This window comes from Corylus avellana, chromosome 2 (genome assembly GCF_965113065.1).
Source record: "Corylus avellana chromosome 2, dhCorAvel1.hap1.2, whole genome shotgun sequence".
Lineage (NCBI taxonomy): Eukaryota > Viridiplantae > Streptophyta > Magnoliopsida > Fagales > Betulaceae > Corylus > Corylus avellana.
This window is the reverse complement of record NC_142491.1, coordinates 3,153,889-3,177,108: the sequence shown is the minus strand read 5'-3', so window position 1 is coordinate 3,177,108 and position 23,220 is coordinate 3,153,889. Positions and strand designations below refer to the sequence as shown.

Genomic DNA, 23,220 nt, shown 5'->3' with positions numbered 1-23,220 from the left:
GGGATGAATTATATATAGTTTTTTTAATTATTATTGAACCAAAATTTAATTATAATTTTGAAATACACAACAATTATGGAGACACAAAAATGTTATATATCGTTTTCAAGAGGTAGTTTAATCAGCTAGAACCACACATAATGAAGCGAAAGTCACTATTTCGAATTACTCTCCCCCACCTTATGCGGACACATCAAAAAAAAAAAAAAAAAAAAAGCTATATATCATTTTAAAAAAAAAAAAATTATTTCATATTCCTGCTGTGACAATCTCAATTAATTTTGAAATTTTCTTTAACGATGAGTGATTCAAAGGTTGGTTGAAAGTATTATATATATACTTTTTAGTATTACTCTTTAAAATGTTGCATGGTTACAATAGATTTTATGTGATGTTGATAACAAAACTAAAATAAATTTTTACATGGTTGGGTAGTTTTTGTGGTGGTTTGGCTACAATAAAGGGGATGGGTGATTTGGAAGTGGTCAAACTACCCTCAACCTCAAAGGTTTAAAGTGGTTCGGCCACAATTAGAATTAGTCGGATGAAGTAACCGAACGATCCCTAAAGTCAATTAAATGAGGTGGCCGAACCATCTCCAAATATCCGAGAGTGGTTTGGGCACAAAAAATAGATGGGTGATTTGGTGGTGGTCAAACCACCCTCAACCTCAAAGGTTTAAGGTAGTTCGGTCATTACTAGAATTGGTTGGATAGAGTGACCGAACCATCCCTAAAGTCAGCTAAAAGAAGTGGCCAAACCATCTCCAAATACCCGAGAGTATTTGCTAGATAATTGTCAAATAAAGCCTAATTTTTCTCCAAGAAGATTCTAATACTTTTTTTTTTTTTTGACATGTCTACATGATAAGAAGGGGAGAGGGATTCGAGCTAATGACATTTACTTTATTAGGCATGATTCCAGCCAATAAAACTATCAATAAGATTCTAATACTTGTAGACTGTGGTGAACCAATAAGATGTATTAACGGTCAATAAATTAATTTTTTTTTTAAGTCAATAAATCATTTCTTTAATTGCACTCCAATTGCACTTATGTCACGTCACGCCTACACTAGTTGCTCACGATTCTGCTTATTCATTGGTTCTCCTCAACTCAAACTAGTAGTCTATTTCCACTACTTTTATATGAAATGTTATCTTTATCTATGTCTATATAAAGATATCTTTATCTATAACTCAAACAATCACTCAAATAATCACAAAATAAAAACCCAAACACTTTCCGTCCCTTAAAATTTGGGTTAAATTTACTTTACCATCTGAAATTTCAAGAGTTTTTCAATTCGAACCTCAATGTTTAAAAATTAGCAATATATCCCTCTAATATTTCAAAAATCTTCAATTCAGACCATCTATTACTAATTTCCCTCTAATTGGACGAAAATCATTTTACATGCGTCTCACGTGAGATTTTGATGCCCTTTATTCAAATTTTGCTCTCATTAAATCCTATAAAATTACGTAATTACGTAATTACCTTCAATTTCATAAGTTTTAATGAGAGTAATTACGTAATTTCATAAGTTTTAATGAGGACAAAATTAGAATAAAAGGCATTAAAATCACACATAAGACGCACGTGAGATGATTTCCGTCCAATTAGACGAAAATTAGTAACGAAGGGTTTAAATTGAAATTTTTTAAAACATTACGGGGTATATTGCCAATTTTTAAACATTAGAGTTCAAATTGAAAAACTTTTTAAACTTTAAGGGATAAAGTAAATTTTCCCCTTAAAATTTTGAAGTTATTTTAATATTAATAATTAAAATTTGAAGAAAGATAATCGAATAAGAACTCTAATTATTAATTTTTTTTATTTTTTTATTTCAACTCAGAATTTGACTTTCTCAAGAGGGAGTATAGTAAGGCTGTTAAATTTTGATATGATTTGAGAACTCGACACGAATTTAACACGAAATTAAAGAGTTAAGGTTGAAGAGTCAAACTCGTTTAACTAAATAGGTTGGGTTATGGTTAACTTATATAGTCTTATATCCATAATTTGATACAATCTGAATCCGAAACCAACCCAATATAAAATTAGAGGGTTAGAATTGATGAGTTTGATCCGTTTAATTAAATGTGCCGAATTATGGTTAACCTATATAATTTAATGCACATGTTTCAACACGACTTAACCCGACGTAAACACGAATTGCCATCGTTAAAGAATAGTTCTTATATTATTAATTGAGATTATAATTCTAAACTTACGCAATATTTATGGGAGACAGAGATCAAGCATCAAAGATTTAGTTATACCCAAAGAGTAATGCTATAATTTATTTTCCATCTCTATAAAAAAAGAATGAAAGATGAGTCTTTTAGAATTCATATCAAAATAGGATTTGGTTCACCAAATCCAAATCTAGTTACTAATCCTAAACTAAATATATTTTATATATATAAAAGCCATGGATACACAAACTCCAAAAATCTGTATCCCCTCCAAGAGAGTGTAAAAGTCAAATCCCTATCCATTAAAGCTCACCCAACCAACCAACAAACCCAGCACCACTACACAGACACTGTTGATGGACCATTGTCTCGCACGCCACCCCATCCCAACTCTCCCGTCTCCACGCCTGCCATCCCTTCAAAAACCCCACAATTTCTCTTCCAAGACTGCGCTCAAGTTACCCACCAAGCCCAGGGCCTTCGCGGTGATTGCGAGCGCCGGGGCAAGCCACTGCGAGCCCACACCCAGTAGCAGCCTCAACTCGCCGCTCGAGCCCAGGTCCCTGCCGGGGAGGTTCCTCAGCACCGTCTTGCAGAACCACCGCCAGCTCTTCCACACCGCCGTCGCCGATGAGCTTAGACTCTTGGCCGACGATCGCGACGGCGCCCTATCCCGCATGCTGCTCAGCGCCGGCTCCGACGAGGCCTGCCTTCACAGGTTCCTTTCCTTTTTCTTTCTGTTCTTGCTTTTCTGTCTTTTCCATATATGTGCATGCATGTTACATGTATTTGTTTTATCTATGTGGATATGTATGTGGAGTGGTTGAATCTGCTTCGTTGTGTTAGTGGAGTTGTTGTCTTTTACATTAATTTATGGGATTTTCTTATTATTTGTTATTCTTTTCGTATTTGTAGTTTAATTGGGAATGATTGAAAGAGTAAGCTTGTGCGAGTAATACTGGGGTGATCAGTAGTAGTGTCTTGATTATTTTGCTTCTGTGAAACAATAAGTTTTTGGCATATTTGGAAGTTTTGGTAGTTTTTGAGAGAACATAGTGTGTTCTATGATGTATTTGTCTTAGAAATAAGGTTGGTTGTTGCAATATGTTCTGAAGATGGTCGAGTTAAAATTTGGACGATTTGTAGTTTTAGGTGCTGCAAGGGGTTTACTCATCACATATCCAATTAGTCTCTGCTCTTATCCTCAATTAGGTGCTTTGAGTAGTTTGACGTGACCTTCTAACTTGCGAAATTTCTTTGTAATTTCGTCATCAGCATGGTTTTGGTGTCTTGTGGATACAATTGGAAAATTACAAATCAAAGTTTGGAAACTCATTCAGCCCTGTAAAACCAAAACAGAACAACTAATTGCCTCATTTGGGGTTTCTTTTTTTGTAGGTCCTCTTCTTTAAGTATTCATCGGTTCATGCATTCTCTATCAAAGGTTAAAAGAGTCGTTTGCTATTGGCTTTATAACGGATGCTCTATCTTCATAACCTATAAGAAATTTTTTAACTTCAACTAAAATTGCAAAATGCATGACTTAATTCTGGATTCATAATGGGAGCTTCACTTAGGTTGGGGGTTCCTTTCTTAACATTGATTAGATCTCTTCTAATATCTCGATGGTGAATTCTAGTGAAGTAAGATTGGAATAACTATATGATGGGTTATATTTTGTAGATCGTGTGTAACAAAATCGGTTTGTTTTTAATAATGTCACCGGTATGATTCCATTCAAATTTCATGGGTGGTCAAAAGTTTTTGAGAGTTTTAGAATTGATCAGATGGTTAAAGTTGTGACATCAGCTGTTATTATTATACCTGGTCTACAAAATAGGACTCATCATGAGACGGTAAGATCTATTGACAGCATAATGTGGAACCTAACTTGAGTTCCTAACAGTATTGTACAGCATTTGAAGCCATACATGATGAACTCAGTTGCATATAGGTTTAAGGTTCTGTGATTTGAAAAATTATGTAATGAAGGGCTGCAATCAAACTCTTCTATGCTTTATAACTGCTTTAGGTGTCCTGTAATTTAAGAGAAATGATTTGAACATCTCTTGCTTTGAAAAATTTACTAAATTTTACAGGTGTGGTAGTTAGGCTTTTTAATCGGATTCAGATTTGAATTTCCAGGATTTGGAAATTTTATGAGAAGTTGTATCTGTTAATAAATTTAACTAATTTAAAGCATATATATATATATATAATGTGTTGCAACAAGGCATTAATTTGTATTGTCCTCAACCACGTGGGTTGGTCACTCCCAATCCCCCCTGCCCCCCACCCAAAAAAAAAGACAAAAGAGAAAAAAAAAATTTTCGCTAGTGTGCTTTCAAATAACTTTGCACTTGGTCAGTCCTAGTCAAAATTTATTGAATATACTTATGGATGTATAGTGGCAGGCTAGCTGGTCTTTCTAGCGCGAGATATTTTCAATTTCTAGCTTATGGAAGTTATAAAAGTGTTCAGATGTTTGTGATTTAACTATTTCAAGCAGCATTCGAATAACGGTACCCTAATGAGGCATGAATTTGTAATCTCAATTTAACATGTTGGTTGGCCACTCCCACCCACGCAACAGTGTCATGTATATTTTATGCTGTGTGCATTCTTGGAATATCTACTTAGCCAAAAAATGTTTCTTCTTCTTCTTTGCACTCTCCCAAGGTTCACTTGGCAAAAACAGGAAGGGGGATGCTTTCTCATAATCATATTACTTCTCCTTATTTTCTTTCCTGATCAGAACTGTCTGAAAACCTTATAACAATTGGTTTTTGAGTCACTCCATTGTGAGTTACTATCATGCCTTGTGCCTTCAAATCCGCATTGCACAATAAGAGAAATAACATGATCAAGATTTGGATTTCCATGTGGTTTGTATTCAATTCTGTCAACCTCTAATCCCAACCCTAAAAGAATTCATGCACATGCACGCCTACATAAATTCACGCCAAGATGTGCCAAAAATTCTTCTAGCGTGGTCTTCTGTATCTTAATTCTTAATCAAAGTTATAATTTTCCCCATACTTTCATTTAATGGCTAGTGTTTTAGTTTTTGCATCTGATGTTCCTTATGAGCAGGACTTCTCACCTTTCTTGGAATTTGGACCAAATTTTCTGTTGATGGTTGATTAATGACCAGGTCTGCTAGTATGGCTTCTGCTCCTGTCCCTAGCATAGTTGGTGGAATGAATGGCTATTTAAATAACCAGAACCCCAAGGAAGAGAGGAGCAAAGATGGAAATAAATTTCCTAGAACATCAATTAGTGAAAATTGTGGGGACCTGTAGCGTTGTGAGAGTGATATGGTGCTTAGTAATCTTCATGATCAGCAAAATGGTAAATAAAAATTGGAGCAACATTAAATGAAGATCAGTGTGCAATGTGGTGCCAATCAAACTGTCATTTTGTTTGCTTCCCACTTCCACAGTTGTGCTTCTCTTTACCTTCTTAGTTCCACATATTCTATCACTCTATATCATCAGCATCAATTACATGAGATGTGAACATGTATGGACTAACTCATAGTAGGAGAGATGTGATATTGTATATATAGTATTCTGTGAATTGTGGTGGATTTGCTCTAAAGCTTCTCATTTTTGGATTGAGAGCAAATATTCCACTCTAGCTAGGCACATTAGGTCCTAGGGGTAGGCAGCGAAGGAACTTTAATCAAGTAGTACATGGGTGGCGTCTCCTTTGACTATTTAAATAAGTGTTTACTTATAGTAAAAAAAAGGAACTTTTTTTTTTTATCTTTCCCCCAAGACTAGGAGATAAAGAAATAATACAGTAATTATAAAAGGTGGTGGCTTTCTATTTGAATCACAGTTTTCTAATTTCTTATTCATTTGATTTCATCATTCATGTTGATGATTTTTTTTTTCTTAGTCATTTTTATGTTGTGCTTTTATTTCAATAGATATTTTACCAGGTCCTATATTCATTTTTGTGTTTCGTAGAATGTGCCTTGCTTTTATTGGTCCTGCTATGTAGAAGAATAGATATTCATATGCCTAATTGTCACATTTACTAATATCCAGCTACTGATTAGTCCTTGCTGTGTCATGATTTGGCGATTTCAAACATTCCGTATCTTATATTTTTCACAAACTGTTGGGAGATTAAGCGGTTACGGAGTTTTTACCAATAGTACATTAATATATATAGTTGAACACAACTCTAGCCAAAAAGCCTAAACTAATAGGCTAAGGTCCACTTAGGTATATTAAGCACTCTTTTCTTTTATATTTTCTCAATGTGGGACACAACACTCACAAGTGCACTCACAACACAAACTATGAAAAAGCTATGAAGAATGTACTATCATATGCTGACTCTTCTTATGGTGAGTTCCATTTGCTTACATGGACACATATAGTCCTTTGTAAAACAAGAATCAGATTAGTAGAATGCAGTGTTTGGTACGTGTTGAAAATGAGTTTCATTCAGTGTGCTAGCTAGGGCTAACATGAATAGGATAACATCTTACATCAATGCACATAGGTAATCGCTGTAAAAACGTTGCCCTTCACTATGTTAAACAAATTAAAGAGATGAAAAATTATTGGAATGATTTGGTGGACTGAAACCTTGGTTGTTGGAATTTTGATTTGTATATACTTATCAGAGATATTTATTTTATTTTCTTAGTGTGTTTTTTTTTCTTTTGTTCTTTGTATGACCTAAAAATCCATCTGAATGCCAGGAGGGTTGCACAGCTAAAGGAGCATGAGTGCCAAATAGCCATTGAAGATGTGATGTTCATGTTAATCTTTTATAAATTTTCTGAGATCAAAGTCACTTTGGTTCCAAGGCTCTCTAGATGCATTTATAACGGCAGACTAGAGATATGGCCTTCAAAGGACTGGGAGCTGGAGTCCTATCACAGCTTGGAGATTTTGGAGATGGTCAAGGAACATGTCACTACTGTCACCGGCTTGAGAGCAGATTCTAGTGTCACAGACAATTGGGCAACAACTAAGATCACACGACTCATGCTTGGCCGAGTATATGTGGCGTCCATCTTATATGGCTACTTTTTAAAGTCTGCCTCCTTGAGGCACCGGTTGGAGCAAAGTCTAGCTTCAGTAAACCAGGACCTTCGTCTCGGGCATAAGCCTCCCCTTCAGTTTCAGGAGCTGTGCCCTTACGGATTGACAAGTCTTCTCTTTGGCCGTATCAGTAGCATGCAATGTGTGTCAACTAACCAGGAAGTTAAACATGGAAGCTTGAAATGTTATGTGATGGGGTTTGATCCTGAGACATTACAGAGATGTGCAAAACTTAGATCCAAGGAGGCTGTCAGCTTGATTGAGAATCATAGTCATGCTCTTTTTGGGGATGAGAAGACTGGTTTAGTTGAGACTGATGAGGTGATCCTGACGTCGTTTTCGAGTCTGAAGAGGTTGGTTTTGGAGGCTGTTGCTTTTGGTACATTCCTCTGGGACACAGAAGAATACATTGACACTGTGTATAAGCTCAAGGAGAATAATTAGTTGAAAGGGTAGGTTATTAAATAGCAGCCAGATTTGTTGCTTTTGAGTAATACTCTTGTAAATAGAAGTTCTAATATATGCCCTTTCACTCTGGTTTGCAAATGCTTGACAATTTTCTGATGTATACTGTAAATTATTTTTCATTATATATAATGCAGAGTCTGTTTATCTCATTTATACCCACTTGAATGAGCAGATATACTGTTTGGGGATAGAGTTGGAAAAAAGTAGGTGTATGTTTATAATAGACGGAACTGGAAAAACTTTCTCCCACTCACTTTGGAGGAAAAATCTGTTTATTGTTTGGGCCCATGTGATTTCATGAGTAAGTTTGGCTTCAACACCCTATAGAATATAATGATTCCTCATCTCCAGAATATAGCATTATTGTGTGTGTTGAAGGAGGAGCAGCCGGGGTTTGCTTCTAATGATTATGACAGGGAATCTCCTTTTTTGAAACAACCAAAGCCCTGAACTTTATTTCACTCGTACTTTATGGAATTGAACTCGATTTGGAGCAGACAATCAAACTCTTACTGATTGTTTAGATTGGCGTTAAAAGGGCCCAAAAATATGTTTAATACTTAAAAAGTTTGGTATATTTGAAGTTTTTGTCAAAAAGTATTTTTTTTACTAAAAAATTATATTTCTCAAATACAATCCCAAAATTGCTTTTAGGCTTTGTTTGAGATTGCGTTAGAAAGCTTAAAAAGTACTTTTAGTACCTAAAAAACTATGTCAAACAAAAGATCTTGGCATGTTTAGGGTGCATTTGGGATTGCGATTTTGCAAAAATAATCTGCGCTTTTAAAAGATATCGCAAAACGTAAAGTATTTGGCATTGTGATTTAAAATAGGAAAAATATCTGCGATTTCAATAAGCAGACTAGGGGATGCTTATTTGAAAAATTGCAAATTTAAACCAAAATCATGAATTCACATAACAAATATTTAATAAAAAAGTACTTTTTAACATGTTTTACCAAACGATTTTGTGATTTTAAAAAGTAGCGATTTCAAAAACGTTATTTTTAAAATCATACTTATTGAAATTGCAATCCCAAACGGACCCTTAGTAAAAAATTCTAAAAGTACTTCTTTGACTTTTTTACTCTAAGGGTCTGTTTAAGTGTGTGTTTGAGGGGCCTAAAAGTGCGTTTAACACTCAAAAAGTCTGTTTGAAGAAAAAAAAAAATCCATTTGGTAAAAATAAAATAAAAGCGCTTTTAATATTTAAAAAAGCCTAAAAATGAAACTTTTGGCAAAAATTTCAAAATAAAATTTTTGCCAAAAGTACTTTTTGACTAAAATGTTATATTTCTTAAATACAATTCAAAACATGCCTTTAATATATATTTGACAAAACTCTCTTAATATATCACTGATTTTTCATAGAGACAAAAGTTGAAAAATATTTTCTTAAATATCAAATTATTGTTTTTTTTTTTGAAATTAATGATCTCGTTACGTTCAAAGGGAGCCTAATTTACTCCAAATCGATATTGGTGAATGCTTGGAATGACATGTTCATTGTAATGGAGAGGAAATCATTTGGTCAACAAAGAAAAAAAGCCTCACCGACTGCATTAAAGCTATGTACAAGAAAGTGATATAATCCTAATGAAAAGTAAGTGGAAACAAGGTGCACAGTTTCTCAAAAGACAAATATTTGAAGTGCTACGTACTTATTTCTTATCTTTCGTTTCAGTGCTATTGAATTGATATGACGGTACTTATCAGTATTTGAATTAGCCTTTATTAATGATTAACATGCACTGTCACCGTCCACTAATAAAAGAGATTGATTGGAAGATTAGTATTTAGAATTACTCCACCTGAAAAATAGTTTATAAAATAATTCTAAACACTTATCTTCCATCCTACTCCTTTACTATTGGGTTTATGTGGGCACGGTCCTATCAGGACAATAATATAAGAACGAGATAGGAGATGAGTAGGTAGCGTTATTCTACGTCGTATCTCTAGCATTGGTAGAGTTTGGAAGAAAGGCGTGGAGAGAGGACAACTTCCAGGGGAGCCGTCTTGGGCAAGGTAATGCCTAAGCCTTCAGCCATGTCCACCGCCGCGTTCATCGGCGTCGCCCACTCAAATCCCTGAAGCAACCGAGCCAGCGTCAGATGCGATATTTGCAACGCAAGTGTAAACCCGGGGCAAGACCGTCTACCCGACCCGAACGGCGTGAACTCAAAATGTTGACCCGAAGCATCCATATTCGCATGGCTGGTGAGAAACCGATCCGGCAAAAACTCATCCGGGTCCTCCCAAACCCGTGGGTCCCGATGCAACTTCCACACATTGACGAACACACGAGTCCCCTTGGGCACGAAATACCCACAAACGTTGCAATCCTCCATTGCTTCGTGGGGAACGGATAGTGGGCCTGGCGGGTATAAGCGCAGGGATTCTTTGATAATGGCTTGGAGGTAAACCAAATGTTTGATATCATAATCTTCGACCCATCGATTCCTGCCGACATTGAGATCCAGCTCCTCTTGGGCGCGCTTCAAAGCATGTTTATTGTTCAGCAATAAGGATAGGAGCCATGTGAGGTTAATTGATGTAGAATCGGAGCCGGCTAAGATGAGATTCTGCAACATCAAATTGTAAGCCTGAATAAGGATTCTTTTATTTCAAATGGGAAAAAAGCTTCATTTTTTTTTTTTTTTACCCCAGGTACTTCTCTTACTTTTTAAAATTACTATTGAATCTGTGAGTTTCGTGCATGGCCTCATAGATTCAATGATAATTTTGAAAAATTAGAAAAGAATGAGGGGAGAATGTATAGTACTTTTCTTTCAAATAAAATGGATTTCAGGGTTAGAATTTAAGTTATTGTATCTAGCGGTATGTATGAAGTTAATGATAGCACGTCTTTTTAAAAAAGATTAATAATATAAAATCAGGTATGCCGTTAAGAGAAATGTTATGTATTCTCTTAATGTTCTTCTAATCTTAAGTGAATATTATTTTTTAAAAAAACAAAAAAAAATATATATCTCTTATTTTTCTCACTTTGTTTTTAGAAAATAATACTCATGTAGAACGAGAAGAACATTAAAAGAACAACAAAAAAGCACTTAACAATCCACCATCGTTAAATATATAAAATTTAAATTTGGAGAACGAAATGAATGCTTGTTTGAAATTAAGAGGGATGTTATTTCCATCTATCAATGTCCTAGAAATGGACTTAACTTCAAAAAAGAGAATCTCTTTGGTTAAATGAATCAAAAATATACTAGGGATTCACAAAGGTTATTTTATTTGAATCTGTAGTGTGGTTGCCAGGCTATTGTCATTTTGTTTGCATTTAGTCCTCTACTGCTTATAGTTTTACCACCTCTTATCTTTAATCACTTTCATAATTATATTCTTAAACTTTAAAACTTATCAATTTAAGGTTATTATTTTTCAGAAATTTGCAATGTCAATTCTCCCATTAAAATTCAGCATTAAAATCAAACCGTCGATGAGTAAAATCCCTAAAATACCCCTAAGATGTTCATAAAATTACAGAAGTACATTAAATATAGACGAGGTATTTTGGAAAGTTTATTTCCTCTGTTAGGATTTTAGCTGAAATCGGACGAGAGGATTAACATTAAAACTTGTAAAAGATAGTAATCCTAAATTAACGTTTTTTAAAGTTTAATATAATTTTTATGAAAAAGCTATAAAAGTGAGAGTTCGTGAAGAATTACATACCAATATTGTTGCCTTGATAATGGTGTCACGCGTATAACCAAACACGGAGTTGTCGTCAATCGCCGACAGCAAGACATCAATGAAATCCGGCTTCTCACTCTTGACCATCTTCCTCGTATGTTCTTCAATCCAACTTCCCGCTAAGCTATCCAACTCCCGCGCAATACGCTTTATAGATTTCAATCTCCCCTGCACGTCAACCCATCCTAAGAGAGGGATCAGATCGGAGACCACCGGCACCCCAGAAACGTACATGAATTCTTTTATGATTTTGAATATCCGTTTTGCCTCTCCATCATCTTCGCCGTTGATGGCGTTGCCGAAATATCTCTTCCCAGCAACCATTTTGGTGATTATGTTCAGCGTCAGCCTCTCAATCCACTCACTGATCACCACCGTGGCGGTGGCGGTGCCGCCGTCGTTGTGATTGCAAAGGGAGTACAAGTCTTTGATCAAGGTGTCCACTTCAGAGACTTGCACGCTCTTCAGCATCTCCAGCCGGCGCGTGGAGAGGAGTTCTACAACGGCAAGTTTTCGCATCTCTCGCCAAAGTGTCCCATACGGGGCAAATCCAAATCCTGCGTAGTTGTATCCAAGGTACTTTCCATGGCTAGACCTATTCAAAATATAAACTAAATGAGTAAGTTTTTAAAAAGGGTAATGATTTAATATGGTATCATATATTAAAAAACTCGTGAGTTTGAATCTCAACTTCGTCATTCACTTCTCATTTCAATTAAATAATATTTCACTTGTAAATATAAATTAAAGGGATAAATTTATTTTGATCTTAGTAAAAAAGTTGACAGAATCTATTCATATGCTACATCAACAAAAATTAGGCCGATAAAATTCATTCATGTATTACATTAGTAATAATTAGGCCGCAAGAGAAGGTGGTCAAACCAACACATGATCATTAAAGGTGATTCAGTCACCTTTCAATTTTTTTTCTTCTTAAGAATTAGGCCGCCAAATAAGGTGGTCAGACCAACCCATGACCATCCGAGGTGGTTTGCTCATTCCTCGATTATTTTATTTTATTTTATTTTATTTAACCATGTCATTCAGTTATCTTTGTTGACAAAAATTTGCTACAAACTCATTCAATAATGTAACATGTGTTATGCACCTCCCAAATATGCTCACAACCGGAGGGGTAGTACATTGACAAATGTGGTCAACTTTGATAACAAAATCGAGTAATTTATTTTTTTTACTTATTATAAGAGCAATTAATTATTTTTTAAAACTCATAAAACTATTTATCAAAACTCAAAATTATAAGAGTAGAAAATGAATTTATCCTTAAATTTATAAAAGGCTAAATACGTAATTTAACAAAGGTACCTTGGACGCGATGCAAGAATCCTGTCGTTTGTGGTGAAGCACTCCTTGACAGCCTCGTGGTTGCTGATCACAAGTGAAGGTTTCATTCCAAATCGGATGGTGAAGATCGGCCCATGTTTGTCAGCCATGGCAGCCAAGGTCCGGGCAATTGGGTTTTCGCCACGTAGCTGATAAAGGTGACCTATGATTGGCCAGGCACCTGGTGGCTCTGGGGCAGACATCCTCTTGAGTTTGTGAGTGCCATTTCTCACCCTCCATAGATTGTACAATAACACCAATCCTACAAGCCCTGCAACTGCGAGTAGATGAGAACTGATCATTATGTCCATGATGTTCTCAAATTTTTGAGGAAATTAAGGAAACTATAACATGAAGTTTCCTCGATCCTCCAATTTGGTCGTGTTTTTTGATCGTGAGAAGGAGGAGGATGACAAAAATAGGTGTGAAGTCAACTCGGTTGGGCCCAATCCTGACTTTTGTGGTCAGGTTTTATGTGGTTGGAGATGTTCTTGACGTCATTATATTTACTTTTTTTCTTTTTTTGAAGTTTTATATTTATCTTTTTTTTAGATCTTTTCTTGTTCATTAATGCATGAGTCTTGTGCTTATCTTCTACTTTTTTTTTTTTTTTTTTTTTTCTTTTTTTTCCTTTATATATATATATATATATATATATATAAGCGAATTGATCTTAGGAAATAGAGCTAATCAATCTATTTCATTTTTCTAAGTCCATTATCCCTTAAATTCAAGCTTCTTTTATATCTTTGACCAAGACAACCTAGCCACAGTTTAATTCGGAGCTTACAAAGCTGTCTAGTAAAAATAAGAGTAATATAAGGTTTTCAATTTGGATTTCCTGGAAGCAATGCTACATTGATTTTTTTTTTTTTTTGGTTAAAAAAAAACAAACAAACTTATCCTCTTTAAACTTATACTCAAATTGTAATGTTTCTTAAAATTTAAAAAGTTACAATTGACCCCTCAAACTACCTTACTTAGCCTCTATCAGTTAAAATTTTATGTTTTTGTTTTTGTTTTTGTTTTTTTTGTAACAATATGGCATTCATAAAATCAAAGGAAGTTACAGAACAAGCTTAGACAGCTTAGACACGAAGCTAAAGCAAGCTTAGACAGAATAACCCATTTCAGACAAACCACTAGCATTTCAAAGAATTGGAAGGAGACCAAAAAAAAAAAAAAAATCCACTTCATAGATAAATAGTCTAAAGCCCAGCATGATCGAATTAAACAATAAGCAATAGAACAACATAAAATAAAAGGAAAAACTCAAAAAAAGCATATGCGATGGAGGAAGGCGTCAAGAGGAATTTTCTGTTAAATTCTTCGGAAAATGCATAAAACGTTCATTATAATGCTCCTAGTATTTCTATGAAAATATAATGAAAAAAAAAAAAAAAAAAAAACCTTCTCTAGCCTTGGACCATGGCCAAGTTGGGAGCCCCCCTCATAGTGGTTTTTTTAGTTTTATTTTTTAGAGTTAATAACTTTTTTGGTACTTGGGTTTTAATGTTTTTAGTTTTTTCCCCTTAGTTTTTAAAAAAGACAAATTTAGTACCTTAGATCTTAGAAAAGACCAAATCACCACATCTGTTAATTTCTGTCTATCCCTAATTTGGCCATAGTAGCTAAAGGTTTTTTAAAAAAAATAATGTTTGGATTATTTTGATACATATGCTCATGTTGCTAGAATTGCTACCATCAGAACATTGATTGCATTAGTATCCATTTATAATTTTGAAATTCATCAAATGGATGGTAAAACCGCGTTATCATCATATCTAATTACAATCAAATCAATCAGATTCAATTATAATCAAATCTGATTATAGGAGATTATAATCAATTACAATGAAATCAAATTCCTTATTATTCTCTAACAAATATCACATCTAAGATTCGTTTGATTAACTAGTATTTAAAAAGAGTTTTCAGCATTCGAAAATGAAAATGATTTTTTGAAAATTTTACCAAACACGCAGTTAGGGACATTAAGTTTTCAAAAGTAGTTTTTGATTTTAAATTTTTAGAAAGAGTTTTTAATAGAGTAAAAGCGGAGAAATGTTTATGCACATTCCACACATAGAAATTCGTTCCTTAATAATGAAAAATATTATAAAAATCCAAAAATGAAAAGAGTTTTCAAAATAAGAAAGAATTAAAACAAAAAACAAAAAAATAAAATAAATGTTGCAATATGACTTGATTTCCCAAGTCAAGTTAATTAGGCAGGGCAGCATTTATTCATTTTCGTTTCAGTGTGTTTACTTCGACGTAAAATAGTGGTCAACGAAAAATATTTTCCTTTTAACCAAAAATTCCTCTTTAATTTTCAAAAAATGGTTTATGGTTTTGAAAATCGTAAACCATTTTATGACTATGAGCATCTCATTCTTAAATTGATAGACCTTGCCAAGACCCGCCCAAAACCTTGCCGAGACTTGACCATGACTTGCCCAGGATCCACCCGAGATCTCGCCAGGACTTGCCCGGGACTTAATCGGGACCCGCCTTAGACCCCACCGGGACCTGCCTGAGACTTGATTGGGACCTGCCCGGGACTTGACTGGGACCCGCCCTGGACTTGACTGGGACTTGACCGGGACTCGCCCGGGACTTGATCGGGACCCCGTTGGGACCTGCCCAAGACCTGACCGGGACTTGCCTAGGACCCGCCCGGGACCTGACTGGGACTTGCCCGGGACTTGACCTGGACTTGACTAGGACCTCGCCGGGACTTGCCCGGGACCCAGGTGGGACCCGCTCGGTACCTGACCGGGACTTGCCCAGGAACCGCTCGAGACTTGACTGGACCTGCCCGGGACCCGCTCGGGACTTGCCTGGGACTTGACCAGGACCCGCCTGAGAATCGCAGAGACTTGACCGAGACCTGCCGGGACTTGACCGAGACCCACCCAGAACTTGCCTGGGACCCCATCGGGACCCACCCAAGACTTGACCGGACTTGCCCAAGACCTGCCCGGGACTTGCCCGGTCGGGTCCCGATCAAGTCCTGTAGGGGGTCTTGGTCAGGTTCTAGGCAAGTCCCGGGCGAGGCCCGGGCGGGTCCCGGTCAAGTCCTGACTGTGTCTCGGACGGATTCTGGTCAAGTCCCAGCAGGGTCCCGGGTAAGTACCTGAAGGGTCCCGGGCAAACGCTGTAAAATATATATATATATATAAAAAAAAAAAATTATTTTCCGTTTGCACTGTAAACGCCGTAAAATATTTTCGACAGAAAACATTTTCAGGAAAAATGGCTTTCCTGAAAATATTTTTCGACGGAAACCATTTTACGTCGAAGTAAACGGAGCCTAATATTGGTTTTTCGTTTCAGAGTAGAAGTCGCTCTTTAATACTTCTACAACTTGGATTTGGAGTTCCTACTTCCTATGATAAACCGACGTCCAACTCCTATAAAAGAACCTACTTTGATAGTTTCTGAACTTGGGGAAGACAGAAGATGCATATATAGCCCATTAGAGAAAAATAACTGCAAGTAAATCTCTTGTTATTTTCTCAAGTTTGTAGTGCCGTTCATGGTTTAGAGAATTAGAGAAGATATTCTCTTTTGTATATTTTTCTCTTTTGTTTAAGAATGAGATTTTAGTGTATTGGAGTTTTGGGCTTTGAGTGGTTTTCTTACTATTCTTTTATACTCCATCTTTTGACAGTGGATTTTCTCCGTATCGTTTCTCCCAATGGATGTAAGCTTATTAAGCCGAACTACTTAAATCTTGGTGCCTTATGTGCTTGATTTATTTTTCTATTCTCCTATTTATTTTTCTTCTTCTTTGGATCCTGAATTTAGTTCCCTGTACAAAAAAAACAAAAAAAAAAAACAAAAAAAAAAAAAAGGATTGGATGTTGGTCTCCACAAACGGCCCCCATCCCTTCACTGAAGTGGGGAGGGGGCTCCCCCACCTCTCCCCCACAGTGAGAGCCACACAGGGGTGTTGGGAATTGTGTCTAAAACTCCAATCGATTGATAGAGTTTTTGAATAGAACAAAAGGACATACACACTTATTCTTACATGGCATATATACAAGAGACTATGTATTGTCTGATTAGATGCATGTGAGATCTGCAAGATGCATTGTATTTGAGTGATGATGTGTGAATCACAAAAGATCATACTCAAAGGTCCTTGCAACTTGTAAAACTTGTTGTTCATAGTTGTAAATAGAACTGAGAATTCCATCTAGACTATAACATGTTAAACCTTAAGTAACTTATCTTGGTTAGAAGCAAGGAGGCTTCAGGTTAATATATTGGGGTATTGGGAAGGTTGTGCCATACACTGAACAGGAGCATGTGAGTCATTAATTATATATATTGTTACAAAAATTATTGTATCAGAGTTGTATATACGGTTAACCGCCTAGGCACTTAGTAGAGATAGTTAGTAGATTTTACTAACCGCTTAGGCGGTTATTATTAGCAGTTTTAGCCAATAACCGTTAACCGTAACCACTTTTTCACCCATATTTGAAAGAGTGCAACATGGAGTGCAACATGGACAAGAAACAAAAGAAAAGAGAAGAGCCCGTATTGCATTAAAATTAAGAAGGAAAACCTATTCTTTGGGGAGCAAGCAATTCGATCAAGCCTTAGATATAGAATAGCAAGCACAACACGAGAAGAGAAGGGTATGTTTACCCTTTATAAAGAGTAGCTGCACAAAGAAAAAAAAAGGAGAACGCCGCAGATAGAAAAAAAAAAAAAAAAAGAAGAGAGAAAATAAGGAATGCAAAAGGAGAAGAAATAAAGGAGAGAAAGGAAAGCAGGAGACAAACAATAGGACTCAAGACTTTCACTGTTTTATCTCCGAATTTTTTTCTCTTTATTTTGTTAATGTTTAGCACTTTGACAAAGAAATTTATTTTCATAAATATGAGTGGCTAAATCTGTAGCTAGGGCTAAGGATGAAACCTAGTATTTTTATTATGTGTTCCTGAGACTTTTTATTTATGTTCTTCATCGATTAATAAATGAATATCGGGGATAATTTTAATTTGAAAGTAGTTTCATGAGAGCAAATTTATTTTGATTTGTTATTATTTTTGTATATTTCAAATGCTTATTCTATTTGATTTGTTATGATTTGAATTTATTATAAATGCTTAATTTATTGTGTCATGTTATCAAAATCAATTTCTTAATTAAAGCATATTCAATTTATTATATTTTTTTATGAATGCTTTATTGTTTTATCTTCTGATTAGGAGAATTGATTTTCTACCTAATTGAGTTATAATTATATGTACGTCTCAGGAATACATAATATAATGCTAGGTGAATCCTTAAAACCCTAGTGTTTCCCATAAATTTTCTTCAATACCAATTTATTTAGTTTCGTAGTTTACTCTTTAATTTAAGTTCTATTCCATTGCTCCACTTTTTAGTGAAAAACCAAAATCAACTCTTTTTACTTTTCTACACAATAATAGGAATTCTACTATAATGTTTTACCATTCCTTGTGGATCGATCTCATACTTACCAAGAAATTATTACTTGCGATAGCCTGCGCTTGGGTTTGCACTCTTTTTGGCATCGTTTCCGTGGAATGCATTTAAGACACTGAGTTTAATTTCTGTTATTTTTATTATTCTTTTTTTTTTCTTTTATTATTAATTAGTAGTATTTATTTTTTTTATTTTTGGAATGCAAGGGTGGAGAAATCCTTTATCAGGTGTGTACCAAAGACCATTTTGCTGGCCGTACGCTGGAACTTTTAATCCAAATTGGCAAGATTATTCAAATATTGGTTGGAACAATGGTCCATTTGTCAATGAGCCTCAAGAATTTTATTCCAATGTGCAACCACATGAGGATACTTTGGAAGACACATTGGTTACTTTGGAGGATACAGTACATGCTTTCATGCAAAGCCAAACCCAATTCAACCAAGATACCATGCAAAATCTCCAAGAATTGAAATTGAATTCCCATTTGAAGTATGAGAGTGAGAATGAAATTTTTCTTGACTCAATGACTCAATTTGGAGACAATGAAATTGAAAATCCTCAAGTAGATGATGATGAGGCTTACGATGTTGAGGAAGATGAGGATGGCCATGAAATAAATGTGGTTGAGACAACTGCGGAGGATCACTTTAATATGTCGTGTTTTGATAATCCTGTAGAATCTTGCTTGACTAACTCTTGTGAATTTATTTTTTGTGAGGACTCTACATATGGATTGGAGGCTAATGCATGGAAGCATATAATTGAATTACCACCTTAGCTATGAGCCCAAATTATTGCTGTCAAGTGAGAATGCCCTGAAGGTGAAATTAAACCATTAAGATCGAAGGATGACTTCCTTGTGGAAAGCTTGTCCAAACTTGATTTTTGCAAAGAGGTAGAGTTACTTGAACTTTTGAATGACTATGAAAGCATGATGGTTTACTTCATCTTAACAAGCATGAAATAGAAAATCATGCTTGTTAAGATTTGCCAATCACTTAATTAGTGTTGGTGTTTGTGTCGTAGTTTAGGTTGTGTCGTTGTTTTGTTATTATTATTTTTTTTTCTCTAATTTTTTGTTGCAGGTAATAAAGTTTCAGTTTGTTTTCATCGCCTCACATATCTGACAGTAGGAGGGTGACTAGTACGAGTTAACCCAAAAGTGGCCTTCACAATCCTAATCCCAAGCCAGGCTTCGTTGCTATGAGTGTACAGAGAAAGGCTGAGAGAGGTAGAGAGATTGTAATGACTAGCGGCGAGTCGGCGAAAGAGGGCAGCTTAGAGGCTGTGTGGCCGAGAGCTGAAACTTCAAGAAATGAGAGGTTGAATGTGATGAAGGCCAGGGTAAAAGATGAATCAATGGTAGAGATTAAATTTAAAGCCAATAATCTAACGGTTGAGGAGCTCTATGGGGAAAGGTTATGGAAAACAGAGCGTACGTTACTGCATTTGGCAATTAAGAGACGCAGCTTTGGCAAGGAAAGGACAAATCAATTATATTTCTGTTTGCTTTGCGACAGTAGTTGAGACTAGGTTCTCATTAATGTTATAAGTCTTTTTTGTGTTCCTCTTTATAATTAATTTCTCTAAGAATGATGTGGCTATTAAAATTACCATTGCGCTTGTGATTGATCATTATTGAATTTTGATCAAATAGTAATTTTAATAGCCGCATCATTTTTAGAAAGATTCAAAAGGGGTAGAAGAGTGACTTTCATAATTACTCATAGGTTGTGGCCCACGTGGTGAGATTCATGAGAGCCGTTGAGACTTAGTCACTTGAGAGAATTACCTAGAAGTAAAGGATTATGTCTATAAATCTCACTGAGTTAACAAACAAACCAAAAAGTTTGTCTTATATATATATAAACGAGTCTATCGAGCTTCTACGAGCTTTGTTCACGAGTCTACTTCGAGTCGAGCTGAGTTTTGGCATGTTCAGAGCTCGTTTAATAAACGAGCTTAAAAATATGTTCAAACTTTGTTCATTTAATAAACGAACCGATTCCAAGTCGAGCTAATCTAAGCCGAACCCGAGCATGTTCACAAGTAGTTTTGCTCGCTTACAACCCTAGTCCTTTGAGTCAAATCTTGTTAAAACATTTGACAGATTCTTTTAGATGTCATGTCAAATGCCAATGAAATGCATCTTGTACTATCTTACACCATAGAAATGGACTCATCAATAATCTTCTCAGCAAGATAGTTAATAAACATAAATTGACAGTATCATACCGTGATCATATATGACTTCGTTTTCCACTAAGCCTTATTCACAGAATCTCAAATCACACTGTTATAATTTAGGTATCAGTCATATCCCCATTGATATTCCTCTCACTAGCCTTCTGGCTAGTGGCTAGATCAAAGAATCTATAGAATTCCTTTATGACCTCACAAGATACATAGACATTACACCGGTCTCAATAAGCTGTTTCACAATATTGTGCAGTTTCTCATTATAAATTATTTGCTCCTTGATCGAGCTATGACAGCCTGAAAATCACAATAAACATACATGTGAAACTTTATTAACATATAAAGGAAAATAAATGAACCAATCTACTCTTTAGCCATTCATCTTCAAATTATGCCTTCTCCAAGGCAACTAACTCTGACTCCATAGTAAACCTTACTATGGAAGTCTGTTTTGAAGACTTCCAAAAGATAGCTCTTGTAATACCCAAAAATAAATTAGGGTTAAATACACTCTAATTATGATTTAAGGATGCTAAAGTTGGTTCTCATTTAATAAAGTGTAAGACCTCAAAATTTTTAAAGAATTTACTGTTCGTTTGTACATTACATTTGGTGGGTTTTGCTTAACTCTTTTTTTTTTTCGTTCTTTGGAGTATTCAGATCGAGTACATACATGCTTATCTGAGATTCGCTGCCATTGCAAAAGCACGAAACAATATTCAATTAAGCATTGAACTGATTGTTAACTTGTTACCCCTACAACACCCCTACTTCTATTTCTTAGTTATTATGTGTAAACATTTTTTATATATGTATATATTTTCATATAATGATGTCTTTCCATAGGTTCACGATGCTTTGAAGGTAAATCAATAGTGCCCCAATGCGTTGTCTATGCTTGGTGAGTTGGAATTGAAAAATGAGGACCGGGTACAGGCAAAAGAAACCTTCCGGGCTGCTACTCTTTCTCTGGATCGTAGATTGCTCACCATGCATGCTTTTATTGTAATCATATTTCGTTGTATTACTTCATTAGGCATTCTCCTAAAATTCTGCAAAACTGTTGGAACTAGTGGCTCATATTAAAACACTAGTGAAAGGCCAAGTAGACGGAAGCGGAGGTACGTTACGGGGTATTTTGAGAATTTTCAAAATACGTCCGTACAATTAGGGTTTAAGGTTTATATATATATATATATATATATATATATATATATATATATATATATATATATGTTATGATGTAATCATAAATAATTAATACCAAAATACAGCCACCCAACCCACCGCCTCGAGTCAAACCACGCTGCCACGCCCAAGCCGATCCACATTGCTGCTCCACTGGCGGTGGGCAAATCTGAAGTGCGGTGGGTCTCGGTTTGAGCGGTGGCGGTGCGGTCTAGATCTAAGCGATAACAGCATGGTCCGGCTTCGGGCAGTGAAGAAGCTCTCCGGCGGTGGCACAAATTTGAAGGGTGCTCTCTATGTCTTCGTGAGTGGGTGATGTTTGATCGTTAGGAAGAAATAATTAAGTGTGTTCCAAAAGTTTTCTTAATCTGTTCTAGGTTGATTTGTTCATCTTTCAATGGTGGGCACAAAATGATGAGTTTGTGTCACGACCACATAGACGACGCACTTTATATCATATCATTAATCACTTTTAGACCAAAAATCACCTACCAAGTCCATTACCAAACGGACCCTTAAGCCTTTTTTTTTTTTTTTTTTTTTTTTTTTTAATTTTTTTTATACAACATTTCCTGCAGATCAGTTGGTACCACTTGTAACAAAAACCCAAAAAAAAAAAAAAAAAAAAAAACTAGCGGATAACGCTGGCCAAAAGGAGCTTGTAGAGAATCTCCAAAACCTAATTAATTTAAAAATTCAGGTTAAATACCATTTACTTCCATGTGTTTTAACTACTTTATTTTTACCTACCTAAGTTTCATTTTGTATTGTAAATGGTATCATTGCTTATGGCTAAAGACAGAGATAGTACTTCCTTCCAACTTCCACAAAAAAATTGATGGAAGTCTATGTTAACTCAATAAAAATTTGACATGTGGCAATGAGTAAAGAATTGAATATATATATATATAAACTAAAAATATTAAAATAATTAAAAACCTTTAAAAACTGAAGAAAAAAATGGGGGTGGCCGGCAAAATATTATAATATAATGTGGCTTTTAAAATCACCATTGAATTTGAGATAATATTTATTAAATTTTGATATATTAGTGATTTTAAAAGCCACATTATATTTACGAGGACTCCAAAAAACTTTAGCATTACTTTTTATAAATTGCTTTCCTTCGCATATGTTTCAAGGAGAAGGATCTCCAGTTAAAATTAACTGGAGAGAAGCCGATCCCTTTAAAATGAAGAGTAGCTAGAATTGTCAAAAAAAAAAAAAAAAAAAAAAAAAAATTCTGCAATGACAATCCTGCTTTTCACTTAAAAGAGACCGAATCCTCTCCCGTTAAAATCAATTTATAAAAAAACAGAGAATTTCATTCCATGTTTCAATGACTCTTTTTTTTTATTGAGTTGACTTTAAATAGATAAAATAATAAAAATAATGCAGTATATATACTCGATATCCTTTCTTTTAGTTAAGGCTAGCTAGGTCAATCACCTTTGTAACTTAAAGCATTGGATTTAATTACACGACACAGACTAGGTGGTTAAGGTGGATAAGGATCCCCTCCCATTACTCAAAAATATGAGTTTCTCATATTT

The 23,220-nt window shown here is 35.3% G+C and overlaps 2 protein-coding genes across 2 annotated transcripts; one reads left to right on the top strand and one right to left on the bottom strand.

Annotated features, from left to right (window-relative positions):
* The first annotated feature begins 2,473 nt into the window (after positions 1–2,473).
* On the top strand, positions 2,474–7,887 carry LOC132166958 (phosphoserine aminotransferase, putative (DUF760)). The gene is made up of 2 exons (XM_059577823.2): positions 2,474–2,922; positions 6,925–7,887. Exons 1-2 carry the CDS (start codon positions 2,561–2,563, stop codon positions 7,712–7,714), a joined length of 1,152 nt encoding a protein of 383 aa, XP_059433806.1. The 5' UTR covers positions 2,474–2,560; the 3' UTR covers positions 7,715–7,887.
* A 1,422-nt stretch (positions 7,888–9,309) lies between these two features.
* On the bottom strand, positions 9,310–13,224 carry LOC132184233 (vinorine hydroxylase). The gene is made up of 3 exons (XM_059597791.2): positions 12,791–13,224; positions 11,441–12,056; positions 9,310–10,323 (listed from the first exon to the last, which is right to left on the bottom strand). Exons 1-3 carry the CDS (start codon positions 13,117–13,119, stop codon positions 9,697–9,699), a joined length of 1,572 nt encoding a protein of 523 aa, XP_059453774.2. The 5' UTR covers positions 13,120–13,224; the 3' UTR covers positions 9,310–9,696.
* Between the last annotated feature and the right edge of the window lie 9,996 nt (positions 13,225–23,220).

Coding starts and splice junctions, on each gene's coding strand:
- LOC132166958 (XM_059577823.2), top strand. CDS start 2,561: ATGGACCATTGTCTCGCACGCCACCCCATCCCAACTCTCCCGTCTCCA. Junction 2,923..6,924: donor GACGAGGCCTGCCTTCACAG/GTTCCTTTCCTT, acceptor TCTGAATGCCAG/GAGGGTTGCACAGCTAAAGG.
- LOC132184233 (XM_059597791.2), bottom strand. CDS start 13,119: ATGGACATAATGATCAGTTCTCATCTACTCGCAGTTGCAGGGCTTGTA. Junction 12,057..12,790: donor ATTCTTGCATCGCGTCCAAG/GTACCTTTGTTA, acceptor TATTTTGAATAG/GTCTAGCCATGGAAAGTACC. Junction 10,324..11,440: donor TTATCAAGGCAACAATATTG/GTATGTAATTCT, acceptor TTGATGTTGCAG/AATCTCATCTTAGCCGGCTC.